At 49.2% G+C, this 17,479-nt stretch overlaps 6 protein-coding genes across 6 annotated transcripts; 4 read left to right on the forward strand and 2 right to left on the reverse strand.

The window, feature by feature from the left end:
* Window positions 1–320: 320 nt before the first annotated feature.
* Window positions 321–2,745, reverse strand: N7458_012789 (Zn(II)2Cys6 transcription factor; the record flags this gene model as incomplete). Its single annotated transcript, XM_056916170.1, has 6 exons — window positions 321–863; window positions 918–1,141; window positions 1,195–1,502; window positions 1,581–1,763; window positions 1,797–2,573; window positions 2,648–2,745. 6 exons carry the CDS (start codon window positions 2,743–2,745, stop codon window positions 321–323), a joined length of 2,133 nt encoding a protein of 710 aa, XP_056760924.1.
* A 1,349-nt stretch (window positions 2,746–4,094) lies between these two features.
* N7458_012790 (putative MFS transporter) lies at window positions 4,095–5,865 on the forward strand (the record flags this gene model as incomplete). The annotated part of the gene is made up of 4 exons (XM_056916171.1): window positions 4,095–4,359; window positions 4,425–4,537; window positions 4,623–4,817; window positions 4,882–5,865. The coding sequence occupies 4 exons, from the start codon at window positions 4,095–4,097 to the stop codon at window positions 5,863–5,865; spliced, it is 1,557 nt and encodes a 518-aa protein (XP_056760925.1).
* Window positions 5,866–6,476: 611 nt separating this feature from the next.
* N7458_012791 (uncharacterized protein) lies at window positions 6,477–7,481 on the forward strand (the record flags this gene model as incomplete). Its single annotated transcript, XM_056916172.1, has 5 exons — window positions 6,477–6,570; window positions 6,640–6,971; window positions 7,040–7,101; window positions 7,163–7,378; window positions 7,439–7,481. The coding sequence occupies 5 exons, from the start codon at window positions 6,477–6,479 to the stop codon at window positions 7,479–7,481; spliced, it is 747 nt and encodes a 248-aa protein (XP_056760926.1).
* Window positions 7,482–8,012: 531 nt separating this feature from the next.
* N7458_012792 (MFS transporter) lies at window positions 8,013–9,798 on the forward strand (the record flags this gene model as incomplete). The annotated part of the gene is made up of 2 exons (XM_056916173.1): window positions 8,013–8,384; window positions 8,455–9,798. 2 exons carry the CDS (start codon window positions 8,013–8,015, stop codon window positions 9,796–9,798), a joined length of 1,716 nt encoding a protein of 571 aa, XP_056760927.1.
* A 1,475-nt stretch (window positions 9,799–11,273) lies between these two features.
* On the forward strand, window positions 11,274–12,915 carry N7458_012793 (glycoside hydrolase family 76 protein; the record flags this gene model as incomplete). Its single annotated transcript, XM_056916174.1, has 4 exons — window positions 11,274–11,373; window positions 11,485–11,732; window positions 11,798–12,247; window positions 12,340–12,915. The coding sequence occupies 4 exons, from the start codon at window positions 11,274–11,276 to the stop codon at window positions 12,913–12,915; spliced, it is 1,374 nt and encodes a 457-aa protein (XP_056760928.1).
* A 2,755-nt stretch (window positions 12,916–15,670) lies between these two features.
* Window positions 15,671–16,375, reverse strand: N7458_012794 (opsin family protein; the record flags this gene model as incomplete). The annotated part of the gene is made up of 1 exon (XM_056916175.1): window positions 15,671–16,375. One exon carries the CDS (start codon window positions 16,373–16,375, stop codon window positions 15,671–15,673), a length of 705 nt encoding a protein of 234 aa, XP_056760929.1.
* Between the last annotated feature and the right edge of the window lie 1,104 nt (window positions 16,376–17,479).

Here is a 17,479-nt window from a genome sequence, read left to right on the forward strand (position 1 = left end):
GACACCCCATTAAGTATTATAACCTCTATAATTCAAACCACTGGCCATATAGCCATACAATCTGTCATATAAATGAATATAGTAAATTGTCTACCTTATCCAGTGTAAGTGATGTAGCGCTACGCTCCGCATTTTTGGTATCCCGGGAGTACCGTTGGAAACCTAGTACTCAAAAGCGTGTTCAAGGCACTAACTTCACATTTGCATCTTCAACCATAAATTCCATTGGATATCGCGCAACAGACTCAATAGCTACAGACGTATAATGAATGGCCAACTGTACGAGTATATGTCCGGTCTATTAGACATGATGAATACTTTCATTGAAAAGAAGGCTCCGCAGCCTGGTATGTCGAGAAAAAGGCGTCCAGGTCCATTGTCGAAAAATCAAAATTCCAGCCCATATCGGACCGGGTGAAATCCAAAAGATCGTCATTTGAAGCACCCGATCCTCCGGTTTCGGGGTTTTCGAGTAATGGCAAATTCCACTGCGGTGATGACAGGTCTGGCTGTTGGCTGAAAAAGGGTGTTTGGGGGAGCGATGAATTCGGGGGTATCCATGTCTGATGGTCGAGAGTGCCTAGAGGTTGAGAGATGGAGGCTACTCTCTGTGAGGGTATTGTTGTGCTTTCTTCGGCCGTTGGATAAGGTAACCATTCGTAGGAAGGGTTGATTCTACGGAGGGTTGTTTGGATGGAGGAAATGGTGCTTTGAATTGGGTCGCCTTCTCGCATGGTGGACAAATTCTGCAGAGAAGCGTATATCCAGGGCAGGTGAGTTGTTGCTGTACTTGGGTCGTGAAGAAGGTCGTATATTAGTGTGAATGTAGAGCTGCCGTGGAAATATCCATGGTATCGTAGTTGCTAGGAAGAACATCAGTAATAATTCAGAAACATGAGTGCTTGGACTGAATGTACTCTAATAATATCATTACCGCGAGACGCTTCACAGAGATGATGGATAGTCTTCCTCGCAGCTGTGAGGGCGTGGTTGCAAGCGTCGTTCAACCATGTCGGCATCTCGGTTGGACGACTGGCCGAGCCTCCACCGGGCTGTTGAAGGGATGATTTCATGTCCCGTTGCCAGTGACCACGGAACATTAGGAACGGCCGGAAGGTCAGAAGGAGGGTATGATAGTACACTGTTGTTCCCGTTGAGTAACCTGGTCAATTCGCATCGGATGAGAGATCTTACAGGTAATAAGTATTGTCTGGCACACAGCCAGAGAACCAGTCTTAACGCTCGCATTAAGACCAAATCCTAGTTCCTGCTGCATTTGTACCTCGTGGCTACGGAGATCATGTGTAATTGAGCGGGCCACTCGCCACATGTGCAACAATGACTCGTGGCGTTGACCGTAAATCTCATTGCATGAACGAGAGACAGTCTTGCAGAGTTCAGCCAAGAGTCGAACAAAGGGATTTTTTGAATGTTCAATGGCGACATCTTTGAGAGATAATGAACTTGGTCGTCCGACGTGGAAGCAAAACCACCTGAGACGACTGATAAGCGAATTTTTCTTTTTTTTTTTTTTTTTTTTTTTTCAATATGACATTGGATTTCGATGAGAGGGGACGCACGTTTCAAAGGCATAGAGACACCAAAATGTGATTCGTCGCTCTTCGACGGTCTCCTGGTCTTCAGAATCACCTTCAGGAACGTCTTTGTGCAGGCCGGCGGAATAAGCTTTGCGAGTGGCTGATCCAAGATGCAAGAACGCTGAATTAGGCCGACCTTGTTCATTTTGATAGCAGGCGTAGTGACTGAGATATCATGTTAGCTTGGTGGGGATCGACCGAGGAAGCAGGGGGGGACTTATCATAAGGATTGAGATTTGCACAGTCTGTAGGTTTACAACATCGTCATATGAGACCACCGAGGCCTTGACACGATCAAAGAGGATATCTCCCCATGCATAGTGCTCAGTGCCTAGCGAGCCCGTTGCTAGCCCGAGTAAGACGATGGCTTGAGTAAGCGTATCGGGTTGAATGGTAGGAGACGGGTTGTAGAGCTTCTCCAGACATTGCTCGTAGTACGCCTTGGGCCGATGGGGCAGCATATGATACAGATGAGTCAAGTACCGTGAGAGAAACAGCTTCGCTAGCTCATATGGCAAGAACATCATCGGGATGTTGCCCGGGCCGGCAGTTTTGCCGATTTCGTGGGCATCGGGAGTTCCAAAGAAGATGCGCCGGAAGCTGAACAAGTCCAGACCTGCGCCTGCTTCTTCGACTTCGCCCGAGGGTGCAGGGTGAATGGTTGGGGTGAAAACAAGATCACGATAGATGTGTTGCATGAGTGAAAAGTGCGATGATGGGCCATAGTATAGCTGCATCTGACATGAAGGCGATGCCATGTGAGTTGCAGATACACTATTGGGGAACTGGAGCATCATTGAAGGGCCTCCCGTCTTAAACGACTGAGGAACCGGCGGAGAGGGCTCATGGGAGTGCCTCTCCTCATTGTCCAGCTGTGCCTCATTATCTGGCGATGCATATGCATTCTTTTTCCTTCGGGTGCGGATGACCTCTCTGTAGAGACATGGAGTGTTTCGTTGCTGACATGTTTTGCACCTGGAGAGAATTATTAGATTGATCTTCCATGGCCGGCCTGCCAGTCTGCTAGAATAGAAAGGATAGACACTCACGGGTTCAATCCATTACAGCGGATCTTGCGCTTTCGACACTCCTGGCAGGCCTTCGGAATGCGCCACCCAGCAGTGGGGGGCTTCGGGGCATCAGCCATATCCGAACCGACAAAGAGGGGAGGAGACTCGGCACTGGGAGACACTGGCGTACACCGGGTGACTTGCAGCGCTGGTCAACACCCGATTAGCCGAGCGATAATGAAAGGAGCCTATACGAGACTTCCAATAGCTCTCTGTGCTATCCGTATAGGGGGTTGTCGCTTGGGTGGTGGATAAGCCGCGGGCGTTGGTTCATCCGTCTATATCCGAGGAGGAGAATCACGTGATCTCACGGTCGCATTTGCTCGACCAAAATACGACTCGACTCCCCCGTCCATCTTACAATCCATGACTCTCTCTCACCAGGAATCTAATGATCTGCATCCGATGGTAGCGACCATCGGATCCCCCCCCCCCGGCATGCACACGGCACAGCTGCCAAGGCGTGGTTCTTGGCAAGTCTGACTCGATCAATATATACAGTCCATCAGCTCCAGACAAGACCCCAAGTCTGGGCGACGATGGGCTGTCGTGGCGCTGCCGAGACCTTGTCGGGTAGAGGTTTCGGCACTTGCAGCGGACTGCTTGACAGGCTGACTGGTCGATGGAATGAAGACCGAGTTTCTAAAGTTAAAAGTTTGTTTGCCGGGGACTGGGGGAAAGGGCTTCAATTTCAAAGGGTTCAGCACGCGGGACCGGTCCCGCGTCACACTTTAGAAGTCAGCTTCGTCCCGGGTAGAACCCGAACTGCCTATCAACATCATCGGCCTGGACCAGGGGTCCAGGACTGTTTCGGATCGGAATCTACTCAGGCCATCGGATGCTCGCTAGCGTGAACGGGGTCCATGATTCACCTCCACATGCTCAGTCTTTCCCCAGCTTTTTGCGGGGACCTTGAGTTGGTCGATGGATGACCCACTTCAACTGTATAGAGATGGATGGATTGTTGTCTGGTCGTTATCCATGAGCTGCCGATCTCGAGGCCCGCCAAAGTCGTCGATTGCTGTAGTCTACTTGAATATTATGATTGGCCAGTTCATCCTGAAACTCTCGGGTCCCGCCAAGTAACGCCTCCCAGCGAAAACCGCGCAGGAATCGCCCAACGCCAAGAGCTCATCCTTTCAATACTTTGGACAGCTCACGCCCGTTTCCGAAAGACCAGGCGTCGATGATTCGTGGTTGTCTAGACTTTCCCCGCAACCCCGGAATCAGCCCCGTTCGGGACTTCCGAGCGGGAGATAAGTAGAGGAGGGACCTTATTCCGTGCGGGAGTGACACAATCTATAAAGGTGCATAGCTTGCCCTGGCACTGATTGACGCGACTGCTTGGCAATCGATCTGCACCTTCCCCCCCCGCGCCTGTACAACCTCCTGGCCCCAATCTCCTGCTCACCTTCTTACTCCCTCTATGGCTGCTCCCATGGCGACTTCCATGGCCGACCCTGAGTCGGTCAGGGACGAGAAGGGTATCTCTGATCATAAAGAGGACCTCATGTCGGACGTGGCGCGTGAAGCGGCCGAGCGCGGACATCTCGCGACTGATCAATATGGACATCCCATCGTCGAGTTTGACAAGGTCGCCGAATCCAAACTCCGGTGGAAGATTGACCTGTATGTTGTGCCGACGGTGGCTCTGATGTATCTCTTCTGCTTCATCGACCGGGCAAATATTGGTAAGTCTGGCTCACAGACAGGTTGGACTGGACTCGACACTCACGAATCAAATTTTGTTCCGCAGGTAATGCCAAGCTGGCTGGCTTCACCAAGGACCTCGGATTAAAGGGCTATGATTACAATGCCGTTCTATCCATCTTCTTTGTCGCATATATCATTTTCGAGATTCCGAGTAATGTAAGGCATTCACACTGGCGCCCCTTTGGTCATCTGGGTGTCAGATTCCTAGAAGAACTCGGCTGACGGTGCATACCATCAATAGATCGCTTGCAAGTGGATCGGACCGGGTTGGTTCCTGCCTGCAATTACCCTGGGATTCGGTATCTGTTCCGTTGCAACCGCCTTCGTACATGACATCCACGGTGCCTCCGGTGTCCGATTCTTGCTCGGCATGTTCGAGGCTGGTCTGCTACCCGGTATCGCCTACTACCTGAGCCGATGGTACCGACGCAGTGAAGTAAGTGTTTTGCATTAAATCTAGACCTTTGACGAGTGAGCAATTTGCGGCTAACAGAATATAGCTCGCTTTCCGTCTATCCTTGTACATTGTCATGGCGCCACTAGCCGGAGCTTTCGGTGGTCTTCTCGCATCCGGTATCCTCACGCTGGATCACTTTGGTGGTCTTCGTAGCTGGCGAATGCTATTTGCCATTGAAGGCATTATTACCATCGGAATCGCGCTCATCGCATTTGTGACGATGACCGACCGCCCCGAGACTGCGCGCTGGTTGTCGCAGGAGGAAAAGGATTTGGCTATTGCGCGAGTCAAGTCCGAGCGTATTGGAACCACCGAGGTCCTCGACAAGCTGGACTTGCCCAAGACCCTGAGAGGCATCTTCAGCCCCGTCACTCTGACCAGTGCTTTTGTCTTTCTGCTGAACAACATCACGGTCCAGGGATTGGGATTTTTCGCGCCGACAATTGTCCAGACGATCTACCCCCATGCGACCGTGGTGTCTCAGCAGCTTCACACGGTTCCTCCCTACGTGGTTGGCGCGTTCTTCACCGTATTGTTTCCCTTCCTCAGCTGGCGATTTGACCATCGCCTGATCTTCTTCATTATCAGCCCCCCGCTGATGATGGCTGGATACATCATGTTCTTGGCCAGTGAGGATCCCATGGTCCGGTATGGCGCTACTTTCATCATTGCCAGCGGCGCGTTCGCCTTTGGTGCTCTCTGCAACGCCCATGTTTCCGCGAATGTGGTTTCCGACACGGCTCGATCGTCCGCGATCGGAACCACAGTCATGTTTGGCAACATCGGTGGGTTGATCTCCACCTGGTCATTCCTGCCGTCTGATGCGCCCAACTATCACATTGGCAATGGGTTGAATCTTGCGACGTCCTCCATGACACTTTTGCTTGGTGCGTCCCTGTGGATGTGGATGTCCTGGGATAACCGGCGACGCAGCCGCGTCGACGTCAATGCTGCATTGGCGGGACTTTCCCAGAAGCAGATTCAGGATATGGATTGGCGCAATCCTGCCTTCCGCTGGCGGCCTTGATAAATCTCTGAGATGGTTTACGATATTTTGACGTAGGGGGGAATTTGTACTTAGTTGTCACCGTTAGGCTGAACTAGATTATTATGAATAGGTATGGTGCTGACAAGTTACGACCTACCTGGCATACATTCTCGAATCTATTCATGGACTTCACGTAGAATGGGTACTGCTAGCTACCTAGGTACCTATCAATATGCCTTGCACCGGAGAATTCGTGTCCAGGTATGGGACCGGTACCCACTTGGACTGTGAGCATCCAACCGATATATTTTTCGCTTGAAGACCGGACTTACTGCATAAATCACCTGAATCCCCGGACCCCAAACTTGGGTGAAACTACAGTGTCAATAACACCCGGAGATAAGGCAAGGGTTTCCGAATCTCTTGAGTGTACTAAGAAAGGCAAGTTACATCATTTGGGGCCTCATGAATGCCCTTTCCAGACGCCGATCGTGGAAGGATGCACCAAAACCCGCGGCTTGGTTTGCCAGAGTGGGGCAAGTCCCAATGCCGGTCCCGGGCTGTCAGCAGAGATAAATATTTATTTAGTCTCCATCACCGTCACACTGAAGCACTGCAATCGAAATCATTTCAATTACCCGTTACTTATCATGTCCTGTCAAGCCTGTCGGACCATCCCGCCCGTGATCGCAACGGGGTACACCCCCAAGGGCCAGTTCGAGACCCTCGCCGGCCTCAACACCTGTGAGTTCACCGGCGTTGAACATTACCCCGCCAATATTCTCCGAATCTGACAAGAATCCTACCCCTCAGACGTCACGGGAAATTCCGATGCCCAGATTGGCATCGTAGACCTATACGATGTTTTCGGTATGGCCAGCCAGACCATTCAAGGCGCCGATCTCCTCGCAGCTAGGCTGAACGCCGTCGTGCTCATCCCGGACTTCTTTGGTGGAGAGCCCCTGAAACATGAATATGTGCCCGCCGACACGGACGAGAAGAAACAGATTATTGCGGAGTTCGTGGCTCATAAAGCTGATATCGCTCGCAACGTTGGTGTCGTGACCGAGGCAGTCCAGGTGTATCGCACCCGATTCTCATCGGTTCGCAAGTGGGGTGCCTTTGGTCTATGCTGGGGTGGAAAAGTAAGCGTTCTCTCTTGGATGAATGTTAGAATCAAAGACTGACAGTTGTGCTAACCTCTGGGTATTAGGTGACCGTTCTGGCGTCTGGCCCCAACACCCCGTTCGCAGCATCGGGTCAAGTGCATCCTGGGTACGACTTGTTTTCACACTCCTGTCAAAGTTAATAGTCTGAAGCTAATATTTATCTATAGTCGGATGGATGCGGCGGATGCACAAGCTCTGACTATTCCCCATATCGTGTTGGCCTCGAAAGATGAGCCTGCTGATGCGATCGCGGGCTATGCTGACTTGTTTGCGAAGAAAGAGAAAGAAGGACATATTGAGACCTACTCCACCATGTGGCACGGGTGGATGGGGGCTCGAGCCAATCTTGAGCAGGAGGAAAGCCAGGCTGAATATGCTCGTGGGTGAGTTTTGAATTGGCTTGATGATCACATATTGTTTCGATACTGACATGATCCTTCTAGATACAACCAGCTGGCAGACTTTTTCGAGAAACATCTTGCTTGAATGGCCTGAAGATAGCAACCCCATATGTCTAAATCGACGTCACAACAGATGGAAAATATACATCTACTTGGCGTGCATTCCCTCATATATGGCCTAGATAGCAAGATCGCTATCTGAATTCCCTACACTGCTTTAGCATCTTGACCTCGAAAGTAGCACAAGACAAGGCTCACCCACTAGTCTTTAGAATTAGACTTATATGTACCACCCAAGCAGCAAAGGTGCGCCTCAGGCATGAGGCGCATCACAAATGTTGTTACCCACGTGATGGGAGCCCCAGGACTGACCCCTTTTGGCAGTTTTCAGTCCTCACCGCCTCACGTGCCCTGACCCACTTATTCGGACTGGCTCGCATGATGATTCACCCAATTCAACTGAGCGCCATCCCGGTAACGGCCCGCCATCGGGAAACAAATTGCAAATCACGTCAGGATCCAAGGAGAGAATAGGCCTGTCGATCGCCATGGCCTCTGCTACATATACGATCAGTTTCTCTTGCTTCGATGGAGGCCTCTCAATTTGATTTGATCCATGGACGCGAACAAACCAGCGACCGAATGCGCGGCTGAGCCCCACCGCTCTTCGCTTGAGGAGCAACTTGCTTCTGAGTCGATATCAGGTCACGACCATACAAGTGACGGATCACCTCCAACCGCGCCAGAAGTTTTGTCTGAGAATCCAGCTGGAAATGGTCCTTTGGAACAGGGCGAGGATATGGTGGCTGGTGAGGCTCCGTACAGTGTCCTCCCACACGCGGAGAAAGCCTTTGTGATCGTCGTTGGGTCTTTCGCGGCTCTAATTTCCCCGCTGTCGAGTAGCATCTATCTGCCATCGCTGGACTCTCTCGCACGGGATATGGATGTGTCAGTCTCTCTGATCAATCTTACCATCACGACTTACTTGGTACGGCTGCCAATTCTCCTATCTCTGTGACCTCCAGCAAGCGAAAGTGCTAATCCACAGCTGTCGGTAGATCTTCCAGGGACTAGGACCATCCTTTGTTGGGAGCTTCTCCGATGGCCATGGTCGGCGCCCCGCATACATTATAGCCTTTGTTCTTTACCTCGGGGCTAATATTGGCCTTGCGCTTCAGAACAGCTATCCGGCCCTGATGGTCTTGCGCTGTCTCCAATCAGCCGGGAGTAGTGGGACTATTGCTCTCGGCAGTGCCGTAGTGGCTGACCTGACGACACGAGCGGAGCGGGGTAAATACATTGGATATTCTAGCATGGGAATTTCCCTGGGCCCCGCTCTCGGGCCAATCATTGGAGGGTTGTTGAATCATTTCTTGGGATGGAGGTCCATCTTCTGGTTCCTCGTTATTCTCTCCGGAGTCTGTTTCATCGTCGTCCTCATCGTTTTGCCCGAAACCTGCAGGGCTGTGGTCGGCAACGGGTCCGTCCTTCCACCCTTGTGGAACCGACCCCTTTGGACCCTGGTGGCACCTAAATCAAGATTTCGGGAAGATGGAAAGTCCCAGGAATCCCAGGACCTGACCACCATCCAGAAACCCAAGCGACGACCGAATCCAATCTCCTCGCTACTCATTCTCGCTCAGAAGGAAGCTGGCCTGATCTTGCTCTACGGTGGCCTGCTGTTCTCGGGATACATGGCTGTGCTGAGTACGCTATCGACCCAGCTGAGCAGTCGTTTTGGGTTTAACTCCATTCAAATTGGATTGTGCTATCTTCCAATCGGACTTGGAAGTATTAGCTCCCGTTGGACCGTTGGGACTCTGCTCGACTGGAATTTCCGACGGGAAGCGCGTCTCCAGGGTATGCCGATTCACAAGAATCGGCAACAGGACATTGGGAATTTCAACATTGAACGAGCTCGACTGGTGATTGCTCTGCCCATGATCTATCTCGGGGCACTCTCCATCCTTGCCTATGGCTGGGTAATGCAATATCGCACGTCGCTCGCAGGCCCCATCGTGATGCTGTACTTCATGGGCCTCACTACGAGTGGTTCATTCAATACATTGAACACTTTGGTGGTGGATGTGAATCACCAGAGTGCTGCTACTGCGGTGGCTGCTAGTAACCTCTGTCGGTGCCTGATGGGCGCCGGCACTACCGCGTTCGTGGGGCCTCTGATTGATGCCATCGGTATTGGATGGACGGGTACCATCGTGGCTGCTGTCTGGGCCTTGTTCAGTCCTATGCTGTGGCTTGTCTATATCCGAGGGCTTTCCTGGAGGAAAACCAAGGCCGCACAAAAGCAGCAGAGATTGGAGACCCCAGCCGAGGACGGCCAAAGCCGCTCTGATCTTGAACAGGGAAGTAGGGAAGAAAAGCCCCAATCCGGACAAGTTTGATGGTTATAAAAATTTTCATTTGCATATGCCGAGCTTAGGGGTCAGGGTCAGGGTCATATGTACATCGATCTAATTGATAGCGTATGTTGAAAGCGCTCCATGAAAAATCAACCTTAATCTCAACAAGATTCACTATTAAAACACAATATTCTTGCTCTGTGTCCTAGGGAGAACGTTCCACAAATTTATTGGCTTCCGAGTGGACGGACTGAACGACGACAGTACTAAACCACAATGAAAGGCCCGAGGTATGAAAATACGAAGGCGCCAAGGCACCAAGGCACCCAGGCATCAAGGCACCCAGGCATCAAGGTGAGCTTGTTCCGGACTAGGAAGTCAATGCACGGACCACCTCTGCCTGACGTGGCCTTTCTCTCCCAAAATCCATAAAAAGCTCAGAATTACCAGAAGTGGAAATTTGCACTTTTGCGTGCCACCCCCTTAACGGAAATACCCAGACTCTACCTAACCTTCCACACCTCCCGTTGTGACGTTGTCTGCCCCGATAGAGCAGCAATGCGTCGGACCCTGGAGATAAAAGGGTTCATTTTCGAGCAACTGCCCCCGCAAAGGGTTCAGGGTACAAACTCGTACAAACCATCCGGTCTTTTCCATACTCGCGTATTGTAAGAGAGCGCCGCGATCGCAGAATGCCACTTTAGAACGCATGATTTAAGCTGCGCCGCTTACTTACGCATATGAGCTTACGGTATATCTTTCGTCCTGAACAGACCATTTAAAGGAAGGTTCTCACTATGGTGGGAGTTGATTGACCATCTCCAATTCCATGATGGTCAATTCATGGCCCCTATGCAAACTCAAGTCTTCTTATGATTCGCTCTGCAGTAACGCATAGCTATACTTAGTACGGAGAGATCGCGAAACAAGGAAAGACATTGGTCGGTCCGAGAGTGGAGGCGATTGCGCGGCAGTCGGGCTTCAGTGGAAGGGCTATAGAGAGTGGGTTTTCAGGACAGGATTAAGATGACGGATCTAAAGTAGCGGTACATATCATCCTTATTCTGATGATCGTCGAATTTTGAGAATACTGCAAACAACAACTTCTCAGACTCCCTCCATTCCTACTGTTCCTGATCATCGCAAAACACCAAAAGCTTGAAAAAGCTTGGCGGGCTCCGCTTGCCGGGTGTCACGGCCCGAAATAAGATTCTAGACTGAAAGGCGCGTGGCCAAACCCCACAACGAAAGTTGACGACGCTAGCGCCGAGGATTACGCATGCTCCTGACGCTATATTTAATTCTCTATCAGGCGACATGGAGTACCCGGATTCTTTCTGCCTTGCTGCTCGGGTTCTCTTTGTTACCACCGTCGCCAGTGAAATATGGCCTTTGGAACTTATCATTGAGCGTGCGTCTGGATTGAATCCGGCAAAGATATCTTCTATGAACTGTCTCCGCTTCTAAAACACTGACCCACTCGACACCTTTGCCAGTGGGATTTATCAGACGTTGCAATGTATTGGCCAGGGCTTGGGCGTGGGCTGAAGAGCCTGGCGCTCACACTTCTCCTCTCTAATCCGGCGGGTGCGATCGACCTGAGTATCAATGATGAACGTACGTGAAGCAGTGTCGTGTGACAAAAACCGTTGGCTTCGAGGATTGCTGCTATGGACTGACGAATCTGGAAAACCGATGTGCTGATTATTGATAATGATTGTGATATAGAATCTATTAAAGATGCCGCCAGCACCACTACGTACGCGATGATGACCTACTACCACGGCAACGAAACCGGCCATATTCCGGGAGCCTTTGCAAGCAAATGGTGGGAAGGTGCGGCACTGTTCTTGGCCTTGCTTCAGTATTGGCATTTCACCGGCGACACAACCTATAATGAGGAACTACGTGTTGGATTGCAATGGCAATCTGGTACAGACGGCGATTACATGCCGAGCAACTACAGTAGTTACCTGGTAACGATTAGCCCTGCCTATACATTGTTTGTGGAGAACTGTGCTAACCTTGAGCCGGTCGACAGGGAAACGATGACCAGATGTTTTGGGGACTTGCCGCCATGACTGCCGCCGAATTGCAGTTTGCTGACGTTTCGGATGGATTTTCATGGCTGTCACTAGCCCAAGGTGTCTACAATACCCAGATCAAACGATGGGATACAACAAAATGCAATGGTGGAATGCGCTGGCAGATCTGGCCCTACGAATCCGGCTACACGCTGAAGAACTCCATTTCCAATGGTGGTCTTTTCCAGCTTGCCGCTCGCCTCGCTCGGTACACCAATGATGCAACATATGCTGCATGGGCTGAAAAGATTTGGAATTGGTCATTGAGCTCGCCGCTACTCAGCAACTCGACTTGGAACGTTGCCGACTCAACAAACATGGAAAATGATTGTTCTACTCAAGGCGACACTCAATGGTCATATAACTATGGAACTTACATGATGGGCGCTGCCTACATGTATAACTATGTAAGACACATCCGCTACCTTATCTCACCAGCTTCGGCGACATGCAACATTTTGGTCGGAAGAGCTCTCCGTTCTGACTGACGAAAATACAGACCAACGGAAGTTCTGAATGGCTATCTGCCGTGAATGGACTGATGAATCAAACCTTTGATCATTTCTTCCCGGATAGCAATGGTGGCATCTTTGAGGAAATCGTCTGTGAGCCGTCGGAAAGCTGCAACGACAATGAGATTCTATTCAAAGGTCTTGTCTCCTCATGGCTTTCATTCACGGCTCTTCTGGTTCCGTCGACATACAGCACAATTCTACCAAAGCTGCAAACTTCGGCCAAGGCTGCTGCATTGTCTTGCACAGGCCACAACAACAATACATGTGGAGTACGGTGGTACCAATCCACATATGACGGATGGATTGGCATGGAAGAACAAATAAGTGCCACCAATATTTTCGTCGCGAACTTGATTCAATTCAGCACCACTGCCCCAGTCACATCAACAACGGGTGGAAACAGTACAAGCAACCCCACACAGGGTGAGAACGACACCACTTCATCAACTACTAAGCAGAAAGCCATTACGACGGGAGACAAAGCTGGTGCTGGAATCTTGACTGTCGTGTTCATTGCCGGCTGGGTCGGTTTGATGAGCTTCACTGTACTTGGAGGTTGAGCATTTTGTGATGCATTTGGGCTTTGGAGTTGGAAAGGATTGATTATCGCGATTGAACCGTTCATACCTCTTTGGATTATTATCACAATATAGATTCTTGTTTACAGGCCGACCTTTAAGCCGCTGATTCATATGTCATAGCTCTACAAAGCCTGCTAATAACAGAGACTACGTACTTTACCTGGATTAGAATCTTAGATCCAAAAAGAATGCGCTGACCAATGCCTTGATAACAGTATAGGTACACTCGATCATGACATTTTCTCCCCTTCACGGAGAGAAATACCATGATAATCAAAATCCCATTACAAATACGCTTTATGCCGGCCATCTTATCGCTGGCTCATATTTCACAGAGAGCGCACTCCAGGTCATCCCTCAATCGTAATTAAGAACCGGAAAGAGTTTCACCCGTTTTCATAATTAGACCTTCAATCCAGAGACAAGCTTGTCGCCTACCATCCTCATGCTATCCTCGAAAGTGTTGCGACCTCCAGTCTAACAGTTTGCATCACTTCCCGGAACAGCATCGGGTTCATGTCCATTGTCCCCATTGATACCATCATTAGGGCAGCTATGTAAGCGAGCGAGATAGAAACTTCTCAGGTCGAGTCATATCAGTTGATGTCGTCCCAAATACTGTACAGCTGAAAAAAGTGTTAGGGATTCGCACCAGCGAATAAATTTACCATCTGATTACTGCAACAACAACCATGACACTCAAGAGGTTCATGCTGCACGTTTAGAAATTCCATTCACACAAATGTTGCCAGTTGAATAGGTTTGACCGTATACGAACATCGTTCTATTCGAAAATTTACTTGGACCTCCTCCTCGAAAACTCAAAATTAGACTTCAGAGAATTCAAGCCACTATACCACTACCAAATTGGTTCTTGCTTCTAATTTAGATGCGTAATTAACTCCAGTTAGGTTGCGAGACTTCGGCCCTGGTCAAGGCAGCATCATCCCCCGATATAGATCATATGACATCATCTTCGGGCTCATTCATCACATTTCTCAAGTGCTCTATATCAAACGGCCCAGTCCATTTCCCCTTAGGAATGCCTGAGATCGCATTCAAAACAAGATTCTTATCTTCCGAATGACATCAGCGGGGACATCGCAGTTGGTTCCATTCCTTCCGCACCATCCATTAAATATCAGCAAACGGAGCAGGAAAGTGGGGACACGAAATATCGTTCTGCAGCAAAATAGAGCAAGGATCGGATTATAATGATGTGTGAGAGTTTCTAACACCTTGACGGATGAAAAGAGGTCACTATAACGACGATCTTGCTCTCTATATTCAACGCCGAGATTTTGCAATATTTGCGGAGGGCAGAAGCTGATGGCAGCGAAAGGAGAATCATCTGTGTATTGTGGAAAGAAGAATTTCATCCGCGTTAGCAGCGGCACGAGGAGGAAGTCGGGAAACTCTGTATCCTAGGCGCGGCAAAAAGCTCAAGATTTGCTGAATGATGTGAGTATTATAATACCAAACAGCGAGAGTTTCTTTGAAAAATAAGGTCTTTATCGCTTTAATTACTGCTTCCTCTAACTGCTTACTATCACGGGAATCCTTGCTACTCCTATTCGGACGTGTACTACGATAATTAGCGATTTTGAGTCCGGTAGCGATATATTTATCGGTAAAGGCGCCTATAAGATTATAGGTAATTATCCTATAATCTATATTCTCGACTCGGCCTCTTATAATATCTATAGGTTCATCGCTATTCTAGGTAATAGTATAGATATACTCTAATAAGAAAGTCGACTTTGTGAATTGTTGATGTAGAGTATAGAGTTTAGGGAGCTAGTAAGGAAAGTAGAGGCTTATTATATAGTCTATTAGCAAAGGAAATATCTTAATATCTTCTTTAGCCAAAAGACGTGGAAGTATTGGAACTAACCCCGTCCTTGTAGATTTCTCCCTAAATAGTAGAAATCGACTAGCACGAGCCTAAGAGCTATAGACTTCCCGGACTCTCTTACTTTTACGGATAATATAATGAAAGGAGACAACGTAGTAGGAGAGGCGTATATAGATAATTATGTCGTTCTCTAGATAGTAAAGATTACCCGTGAGAATGAACTAGATAATACCTTATAGTATCGCCTTTTTACCGTATCTGCCTTAGGCTCTTAGTCAAAATCTTAATATCTACTTACCTTCCTAACGAGACTTAGGATTAGGTACGCCTACTAGATCTCGTATTAGTATATATAGCAAAGATATAGAGAGTAAATATTATAATACTCTACCTTAGGAGAATTATTTTATATACGATGGAATTAACGTAAAAATAGCGAAGTCGAAATCTACTTTCGTCCTATAAATAATTCAGTTTTGCGACAAGCTATATAGGAATGGCTTTGAGTTGCTAAGCGCGATTGATATCGTAAATGTGGATTATAAACGATCCAGGCTCGCGTTTTTATGTTTGGGGGAGGGAGGACGCGCCCGTTATTAGCTTTCCTGGATATGCTGCTACGGGAGCTAGAATTACTGCCTTCAAAGATCTATGAGAAAGGAAAAATTGGTTCTGATTGATTTAAGTTGTTGAAAGATAATTTGATGCCCCCCTTCTATCATCCCTGGACCTATAAGTAACGTTCATCCCCCTCTCCTAATTACTATCAGGCATTTGCCCACCTCGCAAATTCAAAACGCACAGAAGCTATTCATAACAATTGGCCCCGAGATACATATGATATCTCAGCATCGATACCACGACGACACGCATAGCCAATTATTCAACCACTTGCGGAGAGGTTCCCTTGAGAGGAGAGGCAGCCTCGGTCTCTCGGCTTGGTCGACTGTCACTGAATGCAATGCTCAACTTGCGGTAATCCCACTTGCTTGCCAGGATCAAGACAGCAAAGCTTAGCACCAGGACCATGAGGACGTCCAGTACACCGAAGAAGATCGAGGTTCCAGTCACGCCAATCTTGTTACCGCCGTCGGTCAAGCCCCAGGCGATGGGGTAGATGATCCACAGAAGGTTGGTCCAACCCGACAGAATGATGTAGTCCTTGTCCACCCCGAGGAGCTGTGCGGCTTCATGGCTCTCATTGATGGTACTCATGGCGAGAATGAGCCATGCAAAAGTACCGAAAGCGAAGAATCCCCATTTATACGAAGTAGTCACATAGGCACCTGCGAGGTAGCTGACAACCCAGTACAACGAGAGGGCGATGTTGCAGATTATAGTGGTCCAAGAAACACCTGAGATCAGGCCCAGTCCCAAGGCAAGTGACGGGAAGGCAACAAGCCAGTTCACGTATTTGACCCAGAACATTTGCCGAATGACTCCATTGCCCAGACTGTCGACCTGCCTCACAGCACTCCAGCCCAGATCTGAAGCTTGAGCGAAGTAGGTGACGGCGCCAACCATGAGAACAAAGGTAAACAGATAGTGGAAGACCCGCTCGCTTTCCTTTGCAGTAAAAGACATCACGAGACAACCAATCTGCCGAACCACTTTTAGTCACGGATGGAGGTTAAATTGGAGCAATAGAGCCTTACCAGAGCCAGCGAGAAGATGGCGGTAACTGCCCAGAGCCAGTCAGAGCCGTGCACAGCCAAGCCCTCATCAATACACACGATGGGGTTGACCTTTAGGGCATCGTTGCTTCGGGCGAGGATATCCATTGTCAATGAAGGTGGAACGTTTTTTCTTCAGTGAGTTGAGTCACCCTGCAATTATTCGACACTCGTCGGGATCGAGAGACTAAGGCGGCTAATGCAGCTCGATAGAGATGAAGGATTTCGGCCTCTTATAACGAGTGTTTGCTCAGTTCACCCCCTGCTCCCGAGGTAAGATCTGTGGCCGGTCGCATTACTAGATGGATCACCCCCTGGGTCAGACCCCCGTCTTTCAGAGGTGGCGGTAATGGAAAGCTTCATTCCGTGACCCAGTTCCAACGAGATGCCAGCGTGGGCCGGACCGTGGAGCTCGGAACAAAGTAAAGCAAAGTAGATCTTCAGGGTTGCGATTCATTGCTTGCCATTTACAGTGAATCTAAACTAGAGATTGATTTCTAATACACTACAGGAGTCCAAGCTTGCGCCATACAGATGCACTTCGTAGATCCTGAGGCTAAGACGGCGAAAAGCAAGTAATTCAAAACACCGCCAGTCAAGTATCGGCTCGGTGCATTGTTTGTCGTCGAGAAGTGGAGCCGTAGAACGGGGCTTCCCGAGAATGGAATGAAACTTTTTCCCCGACTATTTCTCCATATATTACTCCGAGCCGACGATCGACGATGTGGTCCCCATCAATGTCCGAGTCAGCCTCTGTTATTAACACGGAGAGAAACAGCGCAATGAGTGGACTTCGACAGATATGTCTTTGCCTTGGTATTTGCAGTCCTTGCCTAGTGAATCCTCGATGACCAATAGGAAGTAAGGAAGTGGCTCTTTTTGCACCTGCGCTTTTCAAAGAGACGCGCATTGGTCAAGACCAAGGTCGATGGTACTCGTAAGGCTTGATGAAATTGCAAAGACTCAAAATCACTGGGCGCGAAAATACTTCATTTGTTCAGGTCAGTCTGTGAAG

This window comes from Penicillium daleae (genome assembly GCF_028827525.1).
Source record: "Penicillium daleae strain IBT 16125 chromosome Unknown utg000009l_segment0_segment0, whole genome shotgun sequence".
NCBI classification, from domain to species: domain Eukaryota; kingdom Fungi; phylum Ascomycota; class Eurotiomycetes; order Eurotiales; family Aspergillaceae; genus Penicillium; species Penicillium daleae.